The sequence below is a fragment of the Rhinichthys klamathensis genome, unplaced genomic scaffold, assembly GCF_029890125.1.
Source record: "Rhinichthys klamathensis goyatoka isolate OS25496 unplaced genomic scaffold, OSU_Roscu_1.1 h1tg000435l_1, whole genome shotgun sequence".
Classification (NCBI taxonomy): Eukaryota; Metazoa; Chordata; class Actinopteri; order Cypriniformes; family Leuciscidae; genus Rhinichthys; species Rhinichthys klamathensis.
Window position 1 is genome coordinate 846,257 of NW_026606931.1, and position 14,062 is coordinate 860,318.

At 38.2% G+C, this 14,062-nt stretch overlaps 1 protein-coding gene across 1 annotated transcript; it reads right to left on the reverse strand.

Annotated features, from left to right (window-relative positions):
• Positions 1-7,377: 7,377 nt before the first annotated feature.
• LOC130071254 (DNA-binding protein inhibitor ID-4-like) lies at positions 7,378-9,961 on the reverse strand. Its single transcript, XM_056235950.1, has 3 exons — positions 9,367-9,961; positions 8,830-8,888; positions 7,378-7,710 (listed from the first exon to the last, which is right to left on the reverse strand). Exons 1-2 carry the CDS (start codon positions 9,697-9,699, stop codon positions 8,844-8,846), a joined length of 378 nt encoding a protein of 125 aa, XP_056091925.1. The 5' UTR covers positions 9,700-9,961; the 3' UTR covers positions 7,378-7,710; positions 8,830-8,843.
• Positions 9,962-14,062: the final 4,101 nt, after the last annotated feature.

Genomic DNA, 14,062 nt, shown 5'->3' on the forward strand with positions numbered 1-14,062 from the left:
TCTCTCAAGTCCCCAAAGAGTCATTTAATCGGAGTGTGTGTGTGTCTCTCAAGTCCCCAAAGAATCATTTAATCGGAGTGTGTGTGTCTCTCAAGTCCCCAAAGAGTCATTTAATCGGAGTGTGTGTGTCTCTCAAGTCCCCAAAGAGTCATTTAATCGGAGTGTGTGTGTCTCTCAAGTCCCCAAAGAGTCATTTAATCGGAGTGTGTGTGTGTCTATCAAGTCCCCAAAGAGTCATTTAATTGAAGTGTGTGTTTTTTTTGTTTGTTTTTTGGACAATTACTACACTTTACAGAAGAACATGACTAATGTGTTAAAGCCCCAGTGAGTTAGCCTGGCTCCGCCCTCCTACGCACTTCCGCTCAATTTTATTTTCCTTCAGTACTACGTCTGGGATTGTGCTGTAGACTTTGGTTTCCAGAAATAATTTTTTTACCGGTCCAATCAGCGAACAGAGGGAGTGGCTGAGAACGATGACGTTGATGTAGCGCGTCAGTTTGAGTTGGAGTTCAGTAATGGCAGCGGAGAAAGACGTGAGAAAATCTATTCGGTCCGTTGTTGCAAAACTGCCGAATATCCAGAAGTTAAAGCCGGAGCAAGATCAATGTTTGCTAAGTGTTGTTGGTGGCCATGATGTTGTGGCCCTCCTCCCCAAGGGGTTCGGGAAAAGTTTAATTTTCCAGCTCACTCCGCTAGTGGTGAATGAGTTAGCTAAGGCGAACGATAGGATGCAAAGCCGATAGTTGTTGTCGTCTCCTCTTGTTGCACTAATGGAGGACCAAGTGAGGGAGGCAGAAAGGTTAGGAGTTGGTGCTGGGCAGCTCGGCGTGCACGATGATCACTGTACAGCATTTGCGGCAGATCCGAAACGACCGCAGCGGCGTATTGTTAATGATTACACCCAGCTTCGACAGTTGACTGAATACATCACTGTCCTTAGTGTCAAATAAACATTTAGAATTTAGAATTGTTCCTTGAACTCTTAAATTCGATGAACAAAACATGCAGCTCTCGTTGACAGACATCTTATTCTAAACATAATCCTCTGATCATTCGGACTTGTTTTTTTATTGCTTAAAACAATACACAAGTAATAACAGAAAACATAATACAAAAACAAACAAAAAATAATAATAAAAACAAAACAAAAATAAAACAGTAGGAGGATAATATAAAATAAACATGAACAAGTTAAGAGAATTACATGACACTGAAAAAGGAAAATAATTACAAACAGTTAATGTTTTTAAGGCTTTTTTTGTTCTCAGACAACTTAATTGAAAAGAGGTATTTTTAAAATTCTTTCACAAATATAAGAAAGAGAGGTTTAGCATTTAGATATTTAGATTTATGAATATGGAATTCGGACTTGTTGTTTCCAGCCGGTTACGGCGCATGACATACGTCACGACCACACGTTAGCGATTGGCTATGGCAGATCCTGAGTGACGCTGGGCAGATCCAATAGTTTTGAACTTTAACAGAGAACCCGCCTACAAGGAAGTAAACGTTTCTCAATGGAGCGAGGCCAGACTCTCTGTACAAATGAAATGTACGAGAGTCTGGTAGAACCAGGCTACCAGTGAGTAGCCAAAGACTCAAGATGTTTTTGTGATAATGATTATTTTGCAGTCGATGCTAAATTAACTAGAGGGATGCAGGCCGTGGTCTTAGAAAAACTATTTAGGCTATATATATATATATTAGTTTGCGTGCCGTGTGCTCGGCTGCTTGCTGTGTTGTGATCGTAATTATACGATCACGCGAGAGAGAAAGTAGATGTGTGCAGTTTCAGCCGTCCTCCTCTGATTGTGATGTGATCGAAATAACAAACAAAACAATTTTGTAAAATGATATATGAATCATTTTTATTTTATCATATATCATTTTACAAAACTTTTTTGTGCATGTGCTCCCGCACACACAATTTCAGTCACAACACGCAGTCAGAGGATGCGCTGAAACATCAGCTCGCGATGCTGTTCCCTTCATTCATAACTCGGACTGAGAAGGATAGGCTATATTTGTGTAAATAGTTGTGCAACTGCGCAAACTTTATGAAGTTTAATGTTTGGGTTCCAGGGGAATTTATGACTGTTTCACCTTTTCAACCTCATCAAAGTTTCGTAATTAGTAAGTTCTGTGCTTTTTCTCTTTTTTTTCTTGTGTGCTGACTGATGAGGGGCCGATGTGCCTTGGTGAAACGGTGTTTGTACATGTAGCTTATTTTTTTAATTATCGTGGCAAGCAATCATAAAATACAGCATATTGCACAAAAAAAAAGCAATTTACTGAGAAACGGACCTCGGGTTTGGGTCGGGCTCAGGCTTAAAATATAACCGTAATGTTCGGGTCAGGTTAAATGATTTCGGGTACGGGCCGGGTTTGGGCTTAAGTTTAAAGCCTGTGCTGACCTCTACTTCAGGCACATAACTTGTAAAATTTCAGCAATTATTAAATGACTTCTGTAGAGCTGTTTTACAGTTGAAATAGAATTGAGCTGAATAATGACACTATTGTCTTCAGTTCCATCTTTGGTTCTCTCTGATAGTCAATCAATCAAATACAGTCAAATGAATAATATTTCTGAATGTTAATTGTCATTCCCCAACTGAGCAGTGAAGGACACTTCATCTCAAGCTACAAATCAGACAAAAATGTTGGCTACCCATTTTCTGTGATCTTGACGAAATAAAAATAAAAATAAAAAACTGTTTACTCACTAAATATATACCATCTCAACAAAGTCCTGATATTATACCTTTACCAGAATCTGTGTATCACCATGGTCCTCAAAGTATGACTTAACCAGAGTCTGTGTATCACCATGGTCCTCAAAGTATGACTTGATCAGAGTTTGTGTTTAATGTCCCCAAAATGGACATAAAAAATACTGTCCCTAAAGTGAAGGCAAAATGTCAGGTCTTTAAGGAAGACTTTTATTAATAAAATCAAGTGATAAGTGTGATGACAGCTTCTCCAGAAGTGCAGTCATGTCTTTCTTTTGTCTCTAGACCCTTCAGAAAGGGGTGTCCCTAAAGGTAGGGTTCCCAGTCATACGTCCTCACATTGTGGTTAAGTAGGTATGTGTGTGTGTGTGTGTGTGTGTGTGTGTGTGTGTGTGTGTGTGTGTGAGTTTCATCAGTCAGGTGTATCTGCCACAAAACCAATAAAGATATCAATTAATGTCAATTCATGAAACATTAATTCAACTAAATACAATGAATATAACAAAAATAACTTATATAAATGTACATGTATATATGTAGTTATTTTTCAGAGCAAGGAACTAAAGATTTTGCTACAAAAACACATAAACTATAAATACTTTATTACAATTTAAATATAAAAGTTAATTTATTAAAATAAATCTGAAAGATAGATATATAGATCTATCTGTAAGAGCTGAGCTATTACCACACTCCTAAAAAAAAACATTATTTTTTTAACAAGTATTGTTTATTTTTGTTAGTTATACTTCAATGCCGGTAAATCGGTATTCTAATCTTTCCAAATGTAAATCACCTTTCCATCTTGCCATATTTTCAGGGGCCAGATCTTGTCTTTGTTTATGAGTGAGTGACTGCCATTGTGTGCTAATAGCTACTTTAAATAGCACCAATTAGCCAGAAGCCTGAGATGTTCAATCACTCTGAGGCTATTAGCCTGTAATCAGGTGCTGTTCAGGACCCGGCGTGTTCTGCTCCCTCGCTCCCTCGCTCCATCTCTCCCTGTCCATTTCTCTCTGTGGGGGGTCAAGGAAGCTGGAGGAGAGGGAATCAAGCCCCTTGATGACCATAAAATGAAGACTAAATGTTCATGGTTGAGAGGAAAATCGTATAGGACTAGATTGTGTTTTTAGTCTTGATAGGCTGCTTTAATGCAAAAGGGGGTGCTAACTGTTTAAATGACTGGTCAAATTGCGGGTACCAAAAATGGGAGGCACTGATGTCTAGATATAATGCTGTATTTACAACCAAATAAAGTTTGGACACACCATGCTTTTAATATTTATTATTACTGTTTGCCATTTAGAATAGCAGTATATCTATCAAACTATTGTTTACAGCCTTGAAAGCTCTGGACATTTTCCTTCTCTTCAAGATGTTCATGCTGAGATGCTTGTTAAACAGCTTTTGTAAATAGTTCCAACGTTTGCTTCATTATCTTTTTTAAAAATAAGCAAATAATTAAACATTACAAAATAATCACTTTCATAATATACAAACTGTAATTTAGTGAAACCTTTTAAAATGATGGCAAATCTTATTTTTTTATCAGCCATTTTTTCATCATTCTGATTTCATGCACAAGAAATAATTATGGTGACTGTGCTGCCTTTTTTTTACAATACTTTTTTAAGGATTCATAGTAAGTTGAAAAATATAATTTATTTGAAATATAAATATTTTTTAACATTATAAATGATAATTAAATGCATCTTTGCTGAATAAAAGTATATGTCTTTTAAAAAATTATAGATAGATAGATAGATAGATAGATAGATAGATAGATAGATAGATAGATAGATAGATAGATAGATAGATAGATAGATAGATAGATAGATAGATAGATAGATAGATAGATAGATAGATAGATAGATCATGTTATATCGGAAAAAACATTTAAGCTTTTAGATGTAATATTTTTTAAGATCATGAGCAACATCAATCCAGTCGAGCGTGTCCGAACGTTAATTACATAAAGAATCTTAAAAATATTGATCTTATATCTATTACTGTCCAAACTGGCCTGCTGTTTTTCAAATAATGACTTTTATTATTGAATACAGTTTGAAACAGACAGATGCGCACACACACACATTTACCCACACGCGCACACACAATGTCATACTGTCTCACACCTGTTCAAACAATCCCGACTTTACAACAGAAGCCCAAGCTGCTTGTTTTGATAATAACACTGTTGGCCGAAAACATTTCCAGACCACTGATCCTTGTTTGACTGCTGCTCTGTTGAGTTTGACCAACGCTACACGGAGGCCTTTTCTTATCAAACAGGATGTGATCATTTTCCACAGTTCCCTCTTCACTGCTTAGAGCCAGACAAGACGCCACCAATCAAACAAACAGAGCAATGCAGACTTATAAACACGCTTTCCCACTTGCTGGTGGAAAACGATTATGGAAAGTACTATGACGATCAAAATGATTACTGTTTAAGTGGAAAAAAAAGGAAGCGAGCAATGTTGTGATGTTTTCACAAAATATTCCGGAATATTAATTGAATTAATCTGTTTAATTGACTAGAATCAGCTGATCACAGACCAGATGATTGACAGCTCGGGGAGGAGTGCCTGTTTCCATTGTGTTGGTACTTTGTGCTACACCTGAACAACATTGCAGTAAGTTGAATTTGTGTGTAGTAGCAACACAGGTGCATTTTGTACCTGCTGGGAATGAGGGGCCCTCAGGAGCCTCTATTAGTGTGCGCGGTATAGCATATTCCCTTGCTCTTTTGGAATTTTTCATTTGGGTGAGGCTGAAATAGCTGAGAACCACAAAACCTGAGAATCTGAGAACATGTGACGCTGTGACCCCCAGAGCATGCTGGGAGACGCTGCAAATCTGCAGGCGGTATCTACAGCATCCCACGGACATCTCCGGGCTCCGTTGTTTTTAACCTTGAGAGGGATAAAGAGAGAAAAGGGGGATTTGCTCACCGTGCAAAAAACGCTTGAGGTTTTCTTTTGTCGGAATTGATTTTACTATGCAAACAATGTTAGCAGAGATAAAAACGTAGAATAACCTGCAGAATCTGCATATTTGGTTGAACTGTCTTATTGTTTTTTTGCATAATCTACTCTAGAATAAATCAGTCCATTAGGGGGCACAATCAGAGAAGAGACTGCAGGCTCGAGCGTAAGAGTCCACAGATAAACAATGAACAATGCAATAAAAGGGAAAAAAAATCTGGTTTCATTTTTATTAAAGATTTTCAATGTAATTCTCTCTGGTTGGAATATTCAAATAAAAAGATGAGCTGGTATTGTTTTTCTATTGCAGTTTTTCTAAACTGACAAAATAGTCAGATCATTTTATCTCTAATATAATATTAGACATTAGAGCATAATATTTTTGTCAATTTATCACCATGTTTTTTGGGGATTCCTGTGAGTATCCGTGTTCTAACAGTGAAGGCCGCCATACAGTACCTTAAGTGATGTCTGAAGTCTAAAAAAAATTTGAATCTTTTTGTTTGCAAGCAAGAAATAACAAACAACAGAACACCAGATCCAGGACAGAGAGAGAAAAAGCCGAAATAAATGACAGTCTTGTTGAAGACATTTTTCATTCCCTCAAAGATGATCTATTTTATCCACTGTGGTTACATTATGAATACAATCACATGAACTGAGACTTTAAGTGATACGCTAAGGGGAAAAAAGGTAACCTAAAAATGTGCTTCATCTAAATTAATTGATTTTAACCCAATAAAAAAAAAAATGCTATTTAAAATTACCGAATTAACCGAAATATATTAGGTTACACCAACTCATTTAAAACAAAGATCAGGTAGAAATATCTCTTTACCGTAACAATTGCAGGTTACTATACTTTTTACGATGTATAAAACTATTTTAAAAATAATGTTTCCGTTGGCAAAAAGGGCCAACTTGAATTAGAAATGAAAAGGTTCTCAAAAGATCACACATAAAGCAGCAATTTGAGATGTTCACCTAATGGAATAATAGTAGAACAGGACAATATCTGCACACATTTAGGCCTGAATTATGCATGCTATGAAATTATTTTCCATTGTGTACAATTTGTATTCAAAACAGGGTTTTGTAAATGCCTTTCTCTTATGCGTGAGTTATTGTTTAGAAATGTTTTCATTTCAAATAATGTATTCTATAAATTGGAATATAATAACATCCCATGCCTTCAGCAAAGCAGCGCTAAAGTGATGTTAACTGATTTAAATGAAACAGTTTCTACCACAGGAATCCAATAACAGTTTAATGTATGCTTTTAGTAATTGCGGCTCACAGCTGATTTAATGCACAGAAAACCGAGCACAAGCAAATCCGTTTATGATGTGAGACCTTTATTAGCAGAACATCATGTAATCATTCACTACACTTATGTGAAAACACAATATTTACAGAACGAAACATTTTCGATAAAAAATATTTTAGAATAATTACAATCAGCTGGTTGAACATATATTCTCTTACACGTACATTTATAGAACATCCTCGTTGTTATGTACAGCATTATTTAAGTCAACACTTATCGTAGTTCTTTACAATATTAAACAGCAGGGAAATCCCTGTTCAGCACAAATCACCTGACGATAGATGTCAGATGTTTACATTTTCATTTTGAGTCATAAAGCTTTACAGTCTGATGGTTTTAGTAAAATTAGATGCAGGTTTTTTCTTCTTTTCTTTTTTAAATCTGAGGTGTCTTGTTCAAATTAAAATTTCAGTGGTGTGAAAGGGAGGGAGAGGGGGGTGGGGGGACTCTCTGTCCAAATTCAGCATTTCCCCCCCTGAGAGAGAACAGAATGGGCACAGGAGAAATCTGGCTGGCTTCACCGCATCTTTGACAGCTGACGTTAAAATGTTTACATATTATGATTTAGTAGCTATTAGTTTCAGTGCTGCTCCCCTGCGATTGGGCCTGGTGTGTGTTGGATTCCCTGGTGAAGCTGGGCTTGGCTTTGGATGGGTTCAGTGCACACCTGTGAGAGAGGAATGAATAGAAGGGGTGTGTGAACTGTGTGCTCCAGACTGACTGGCGCCACCGACAAAACAGAGGGCATGCTTGATCAACAACCCAAAACAAACCAGGTCAAACAACAAGCGCAGTGCTACACGGGGCCCGGACCGCTAACCTCACACACACACACACACACACACACACACACACACACACACACACACACACACACACACACACACACACACACACACACACACACACACACACACACACACACACACACACACACACACACACACACACACACACACACACACATATGCACCCGCTCCAACACACAGCTGCAGGCCAAACGTCCCTGACGCTTCAGTCTGAAGCTACCAACAAACCCCCCTGTTAGCAAGACCACCACAAGATGGACAGATATTGCGTAACGTACAGCTGGGTTCGAGCGGCTGCCAGAGTTACAGTCCAGACAGACTGTCACAAAAAACAGCATTCATACTAACAGGAATATTATGGTAATAACTTCCATCTATGAGGTTTTTACTGTCATGACTCTATTAATAATGGCCATTGCAGCTGCGTTAGAAGTCTGTTACCCAATTATCCTGACAGTTCAGCCCTGTTCTTTAGCTGTGGATTCTGGGTAATGAAAAGCATTTTTGTGGCTGTTCCCGCTGCTGCATTCATGTGTCCAAGCTTGCCTGAAATAGTCTTAATGCGGGACGATTCAAATACTTGGTGTATTTTAATGCAGGCGCTTTGTTGCATCAAAAAGAAAGTGTCAAAATAGCAACTGATTTAGCAACAAAAATGTGGAAATATTTTGACAACAAAATTCTACATTTGAAATTATTTTGTTTAAAAAAAAAAATGGTAATGATATAATTAGTGTAAATTCAGGAGTCCTGTTTTAAAAGTAAAGGAACGTGTGATAATGATGGGAAATCATAAAAATAAATACAAGGTATATTCATGATTTGAAAACCAAATGCAGGACTACGAATAGAACCGATTCTCTTTAGACCCAGTGAGAATTCCCTAGTGTATCGGAAGAATTATTATACGTAACCACACATGAGACGTGAAATGAGCCCCTTTGAGAATATTTCATATTGAACTTTTATGTACTCACCGGTGTGCAACATTTCAGCGACACAAAATCGAGTCCTCCTTATTGACACCCGTCGTCCTCTGAAAGCAAAGGAAACAGGTGCGTTCATTCTTACTGCGGATAATGGTGAGGTGACATGAGGGCCACAATAACCATCAGTAAGCTATTGTACATGGAGTCAATTAAAATGATAATGATCATAGAGGAGATCATATATCATAAATATACATATATTTACACACACATGCAAAGATTTAGATGTAATACAATATGCATACATATCTCTAAGATGATATATATTATACATGAAGGCTATAAATAAGATTAGATAGATGAACAAAATTGAACACTAAAAAGACATTCAATTGTTTTACCATTTTGGCAAAGAACAAGGAAACAGGCCTCCAGCAGTCTGGTCTACAGCATCTTATGTGGTTTGGTGCAGTTAGAAACACACTATTGTCACTTCCGTGCGTAATGAGGCTACCGAGCCTTTATCAGTGCCTTTATTGCCATTATCAGCACAGTCTTTAAGTAAATGTTTCGGGTCCTGCTTACCTGCTCTGTGTTGATCTGTGTGAGAGGGGTCCGTGTGGAGGCGGGTGGGCTCGTCTGTTTTAGGAGAGACGGGTGCGTCTCCAACGCCAGCTGCAGGTCCAGGATATAGTCAATGACATGCTGGAGGATCTCCACTTTACTGACTTTCTTATCCTGCGGAATAGTGGGCACCAGGCGCTTGAGTCGGCTGTAGCAGTCGTTCATGTCGTACTGCAGACAAAAAAGATCCTCCTCTTCCATTTTGCATCGGCTGCGCTCCGTCAAATAACGCAAGGGGAGCTGACTGCAGCCAGAAGAAACCTTGTGAGGGCGAACCGGTGCGCTGGCCTTCATTTTAATAAATAAAACCACAAAGAGCTAAACGAGAAAGGGGAACGAAAACAACAAACGTGCGCGGGACGCAACAAGAGGTTTCGTGTAAAAACGCAATTTAGTGCACGCAAGAAAAGAAGAGCAGTTCTATCCTGACCACATCTCCTCTCCGAGTGTGAACGCACTGTGTGAGACAGCGGAGGAGTTGAGGCTGGTCATATATAGAGGAAAAGGGGAGGCGCCACCCGCTCGAGCTTTGACAGTCACTGCGCGAGGAGAAACCGGTCAGTCACGAGCTCCCGTGATGATGGAGCAGCGCGCGACCTGTAACTGCGGAGGGGCTCGAGCGCACATAAGAGGCTGCTGAGTGAAACCTGTGTGTGTGTGTGTGTGTGTGTGTGGGTGTGGGTGTGTCCGCGTGTGGATTTATGTATGTGTGTTTCCAAAACAGAGATAATGAAAAAGATACAAAAAATGTTTCTTCGCTGATAATGAACAAACATAATTTCATTGTTTGCCTACATGGTGCTTTTAAACTACCGGGGCAAGTTGTCATAATGGGAATTTTCACAGAGGTAATATCCCAGTAACTCGTTTTTCTAATCAAAAATCTAATTATGAAAATGATCCATAAAAGTGGTTTTGTAGGCTTATGTTGATTTCATCCACCTAGTTCAAAACCCCCTTAAATTATTGTAAGGCTAATTATTGTGGATTCAGTTCCTCAAGTTAAAATGTTATATAGCTTTTGAACTAAACAAGTGAACACATTTAAACTTTACTATTCAATCAAGGGGCAACTATAAGCAGATTTGAACTGAAATTGCTAACACTTTACAACAATAGGATAACACTTTACAATTAGTTAACATTTAGTAATGCATTAACTAACATTAACAATCTTTGTTAACTTTAATACAAATACAAACTGTTCATTCTTAGTTCATGTTAGTGCAGGTCCATTAACATATTTACAGATACTATTTATTTGTAAGCTGTAAGGACCATTGAAAAACTGAAACAATTTGGTGAAGTGATATGGAAATATAATATAGTCAAGACCTGCCTGGAACTACTTTAGCAGTGTGTTGAAAATAACTGCACACCTAATGTTCATTAACCAATCAGAATCAAGCATTCAACAGCCCAGAAGTATACATTTATAATTGAACATACAGTAATGGCCTGTTGACAACTATTATAAAGTGTTGCCATAAAAAAAATTATTATTATTAACATGATTGGAAGTATGGAAGCTATGCCAATGAACTGAAAAATCTCTCTAATTACAGTAGGAAAGCAATTTTGTAAAACATTTTGTTTAAAACATACAAAAAGGAATCAGTCAATATTCATTTGCAAAATTCTTGTGAAGCGATCAAACACTTCACTTCACATTGAAGCACTGAAAGAGCAGGATGTTGTTGATGTTTATGACAACATCCAGTTGCTCATAAAGGCTATGATTGGTCATGGAGTCATGAACATTAACATATTCTAGGCATCGTTCTTTCAAGAATTCTCCAGAAGAGGTTTTTGTTTATGTAGAGTGAATGAATCACCATTTAGCCTAACTCATTTCATTCGTTTTGTGTGCCAGCCTTGCCACAGTGCAGAGCCATATTCCCATAGTCTTTATCGTAGATTCATGGGTCTCGCACTACAGACGGACCGGCGCCGTGATGTCACTTATTCACAGCAGCCCACTTTCAAATAGTCTCACATCTGTGGCAAGTTGCCAAGGCGATGGAGATGCTTCCCCCGCTGGTGGCAACAAGTTAGAATCCGCTTTCCCTTTCCTCTCACTTTGATGCATGGAATCGTGTGGCGTTCTGCCTGGCTAGAATTTGTATGTGTGTGATATGTATTAGGTAATCATGAGTCTTTGTCATGAAAAATTCTACTTGCCTTCTGCAGGTGGGTTGGCCAAACACCCTGCAGCTTAGCAGGTGCAAAGAGTTTGCAAATAGCGCTATCCGTCATGTTCTGAAAAGGGGTCCTCAAAACGGAGCGCTGCCGTCCTCCTTTGAAAACAAAACCACTTACGATGCATAAAGCTCTGCAATTAGCACATCACAACAAAAATCCTCGGCATTCTATTCTTGTTTAGTCAGAACTTGCTTTGGTTGGTAATACTTCATTTAAAAGGCAACGTGCAGTGCCATTACAGGAATGTTTGTCACATCACACATCCAACTCAGGGCTGAGAGGCTTTAAATAGATCATTATATTCAGCAATCAGTTTGATTACAAACAAAAACATAGATTAAGAATGAAAATAAGTGATTTTATAATACATAAATACAGTACATTACAATATTTTCTATTATTCTCCATCTCTCTCTCTCTCTCTCTCTCTCTCTCTCTCTCTCTCTCTCTCTCTCTCTCTCTCTCTCTCTCTCTCTCTCTCTCTCTCTCTCTCTCTCTCTCTTTATCTACACACACACACACACACACACACACACACATATATATACACTCACCTGGATTATTAGGAACACCATACTAATACTGTGTTTGACCCCCTTTCGCCTTCAGAACTGCCTTAATTCTACGTGGCATTAATTCAACAAGGTGCTGAAAGCATTCTTTAGAAATGTTGGCCCATATTGATATGATAGCATCTTGCAGTTGATGGAGATTTGTGGGATGCACATCCAGGGCACGAAGCTCCCGTTCCACCACATCCCAAAGATGCTTTATTGGGTTGAGATCTGGTGACTGTGGGGGCCATTTTAGTACAGTGAACTCATTGTCATGTTCAAGAAACCAATTTGAAATGATTCGAGCTTTGTGACATGGTGCATTATCCTGCTGGAAGTAGCCATCAGAGGACGGGTACATGGTGGCCATAAAGGGATGGACATGGTCAGAAACAATGCTCAGGTAGGCCGTGGCATTTAAACGATGCCCAATTGGCACTAAGGGGCCTAAAGTGTGCCAAGAAAACATCCCCCACACCATTACACCACCACCACCAGCCTGCACAGTGGTAACAAGGCATGATGGATCCATGTTCTCATTCTGTTTACGCCAAATTCTGACTCTACCATCTGAATGTCTCAACAGAAATCGAGACTCATCAGACCAGGCAACATTTTTCCAGTCTTCAACTGTCCAATTTTGGTGAGCTCTTGCAAATTGTAGCCTCTTTTTCCTATTTGTAGTGGAGATGAGTGGTACCCGGTGGGGTCTTCTGCTGTTGTAGCCCATCCGCCTCAAGGTTGTGCGTGTTGTGTCTTCACAAATGCTTTGCTGCATACCTCGGTTGTAACGAGTGGTTATTTCAGTCAAAGTTGCTCTTCTTTCAGCTTGAATCAGTCGGCCCATTCTCCTCTGACCTCTAGCATCAACAAGGCATTTTCGCCCACAGGACTGCCGCATACTGGATGTTTTTCCCTTTTCACACCATTCTTTGTAAACCCTAGAAATGGTTGTGCGTGAAAATCCCAATAACTGAGCAGATTGTGAAATACTCAAAATTGCTTAAATCACCTTTCTTTCCCATTCTGAAAATTCAGTTTTGAGTTCAGGAGATTGTCTTGACCAGGACCACACCCCTAAATGCATTGAAGCAACTGCCATGTGATTGGTTGATTAGATAATTGCATTAATGAAAAATTTAACAGGTGTTCTAATAATCCTTTAGGTGAATGTGTATATATATATATATATATATATATATATATATATATATATATATATATAATAATAATATACATAATTATAGCCTAATATACATATTTGCAGCTTATTAATATTTGAAAAACTTTTTTCCACCAAATTAAAGTCATGTGGTTTTACCAACATTAAATAGGAAATGACATCACAGAGATGACCCCTCTAGACCCTCATGACTGTGTGTCACGGTTAGTCTTTTACAATTTCACATAATTTGTCCTTTTGATGACAAAGAAAAATTAGGGTAACACTTTAGAATACTGTTCCTTTATTAATGAATTTACTACAAAGGAACAAATGAGTAATGCAATATTAACATTCGAGTAACTACTATTAACAAGAAACTCTGATTAACGAATTGGTAGCGCTCAGTTGAATGTGGTTATGACCACCATTAGCTAATCAGTAACAACTGTTTTTTTCATACCTCCCGGAGAACTACAAAGAACTACTGGTTTACAGTTGTTAATACGTAGGTATTAATACTTTCAAAGACACAAAGCTTGCTTTTTTTGTTCATTTGGATAGATGCTGAAACGTATAGTATGGATGTATCTGCAACATTTAAACTTAGCATTATTATGTTTTTACAGCTACAAAACGTTAAATATTTACAAATCTTTTGTATCATAAAGATATCTGTATAATTTCCCTTTTACCATTTTATAGATAAATGTAAGATCCCTTAACCCTACTTCCAAAC

What these genes read in the sequence shown, in the direction of transcription:
- LOC130071254 (XM_056235950.1), bottom strand. Translation starts at nt 9,699, where the DNA reads ATGAAGGCCAGCGCACCGGTTCGCCCTCACAAGGTTTCTTCTGGCTGC. An exon ending in CACAGATCAACACAGAGCAG is followed by an intron (nt 8,889 to 9,366) that starts GTAAGCAGGACC and finishes CTTTGCTTTCAG; the next exon opens with AGGACGACGGGTGTCAATAA.